General features: G+C 63.4%; 1 protein-coding gene across 1 annotated transcript; it reads right to left on the bottom strand.

Annotated features, from left to right (window-relative positions):
- Positions 1-859: 859 nt before the first annotated feature.
- On the bottom strand, positions 860-1,118 carry MNEG_14754 (hypothetical protein; the record flags this gene model as incomplete). Its single annotated transcript, XM_014036776.1, has 1 exon — positions 860-1,118. A coding segment is annotated over one exon (259 nt), but the record flags the coding sequence as incomplete, so codon positions are not given.
- Between the last annotated feature and the right edge of the window lie 1,044 nt (positions 1,119-2,162).

The raw sequence follows: 2,162 nt of genomic DNA, 5'->3' as shown, positions 1-2,162 counted from the left end.
TTAAGGAGGGAGGTTTGGGGTGAGATGGGGTGCGAGGGTGGGGGCAGGGCCGGGCAAGCGGCAAGGAAAAGCAGGGGGTGGGCTGTGGGGTGAGTCAGAAGGGGGCGGGGCTATTCCCTGGTGCAGTCGTGGTTGAGCAGACGAGGGGGGTTTGCTGGGAGACGTGCCGGCCAGGGCGAGCTGGGGTGGTGGGCGCGATGTGGTGTGCGCGGGGCGCGCGCCTCACCTGGCAGGAGGGGCGCAGGGCGGGGTCAGACGCCAGGTAGCGCCCCGCCAGGATCTCAGCAGGACCTTGATATTTTGGGGGTAGGGGGCGGCGTGTGAAGCATGGGTTCAGGACGGTTGTTTCAGTATTGGTGGATGATTTGCACGCGTGTTAGGAATCCGATGCACCGCGAAACATTAAGCCTGTGAGCCTGCTGCCTGCCCAGTGCCCCGGCGCCACCACGGCCATGGCGGCGCCCCAGATCATCACCGTAATGATCTGCCATGTCGAATGAGGTGATGCCGGCGTCGCGGAACGCCCCAAAATCGGCGATGGCGTCGCGGCCCGCGGTGCGGTCTGTGGCCTTGTCGCCCTTGTGGCCGCCGCTCAGCTGCCAGCAGCCTGCGGCGCAAGCAGGAAGCCCCGCATCAAGCTGCTTGAGGCGCGGCGGCGGTGCAGGCGTCGCATCGGGCACGACACATCTGTTTTTGCATGCAGCACTCGGTTGTGCATAGAGCAAGGATGCCGGCCACCCTGCTGCTGCTCGTGCCAGCCACTTTGCGGGGCGCTCTGCACCGCTTGGTGCAGCTCAGCCTGTGCGACGCTCGAGGTCATGTCAAGTTTTGATGTGTGCCGAAGTCAGGGGGCCCTCACCTTTGATGACCCGGCTGACCGAGAGCTGCGGCGTGAGGGCTGCCTTGGGCACGAGCGGCAGCGCGGCCTCAGCAGCTGCCCACGCCGACGGCACGGCAAAGCCCCCGGCGGCGCCGACGGCTCCGGCGACGGCCGCAGTTGCAGCTGATGCCAGAAGATGTCTCCGGTTCGGCAGTCCACAGACGCTCTGCTGCTGCTCATTGTCATCGCTCATTGATTGGCCCTGCTGGTGATGCTGCGCCGAGGCCGCGCGCCGCATGCCGCGGGCTCCAGGCAGGCGCAACGGCTGCGTGCAGGAGGGAGTACATTGAGGCAGACGCTGTGCAGCCACTCCATTTGTCATGCACCGCTGCATTTTGGGGACGCTTCCGCAAAATCAAGTCGATGCGGATGAGTGTGGACCAAGACAACGCGAAACTATTTTTGCTGCGTGAGGAAGAGGCGGATCCTGACGGAGGGTTGCAGTATACAATACGCAGCAGTGCATGCTGATCAAGCTGAAAGGTCAGCGGGAGTGGCAGGACCCACTTGGTGACGTGCCAGCCACATCAACACACCAACCTGAAGGGCTGCATTTCACGCCAAGTTATTTCATGCATAACGGCGCGCACCGTTTCCAAGCCATTCGTAATTCTCGTCTACCTGGCTGCGCGGGAATGTATGCAGGCAAGAATACGCAGGCCGCGGTGAGAGCACCCCCGCCTGTGTCCTGGGCTGCCCGCCCCCTGCACGGGGCAGCATCGAGGGTGCTTGCTGGAAAGAGCGCTGCGTCGTGTGTTGGCACTTGTCCAGCGAGATTGCACGTGTTCGCACCCAGATGCGGCGGCAAAGCTGTGCATCACGTGATCCACCAGCCCTCCGCCCGGCTTGACGACGTATGTCGGCAATCCCTCTCTGTTCTTCCTCCGCCTCTCTTGTTCAGTGGCCGCCATTCCCGATCGGCATTGGTCTTTCACAAGCACAGGCCTGAGCGAATGTCGCGATGCTGATCATGGCCAAGCGCCTCTCCCTTGCCAGCTCAGTGGCAAACCCAGGGCGCATACGTGCAGCGCAGCGCGAGGTCCGTGCTCGCATGCAAGTCGATGTCCCAAGCATAACATGTGGCCTAAACCTGGCGGCGTCATGACTGTGGTTTGCGGCGAACCGGCTGGGCGGCGGCGCGGCGCAGGCCAGCCGACCGGCCCGGCGGCGCAGGAGTGGGTGTGTGGTCAACGCGCAGGGCGTGAACGGACACTGGATACAAAATGTGCGCATGAACTGTGCTTCCATATAGCCATGCCTCTCTTGCTTGTCACTGCAGTTA

Source organism: Monoraphidium neglectum (genome assembly GCF_000611645.1).
Source record: "Monoraphidium neglectum strain SAG 48.87 unplaced genomic scaffold scaffold04738, whole genome shotgun sequence".
NCBI lineage: Eukaryota > Viridiplantae > Chlorophyta > Chlorophyceae > Sphaeropleales > Selenastraceae > Monoraphidium > Monoraphidium neglectum.
The sequence above is the reverse complement of the archived record's forward strand: the minus strand, read 5'-3'. Positions and strand labels throughout refer to the sequence as shown.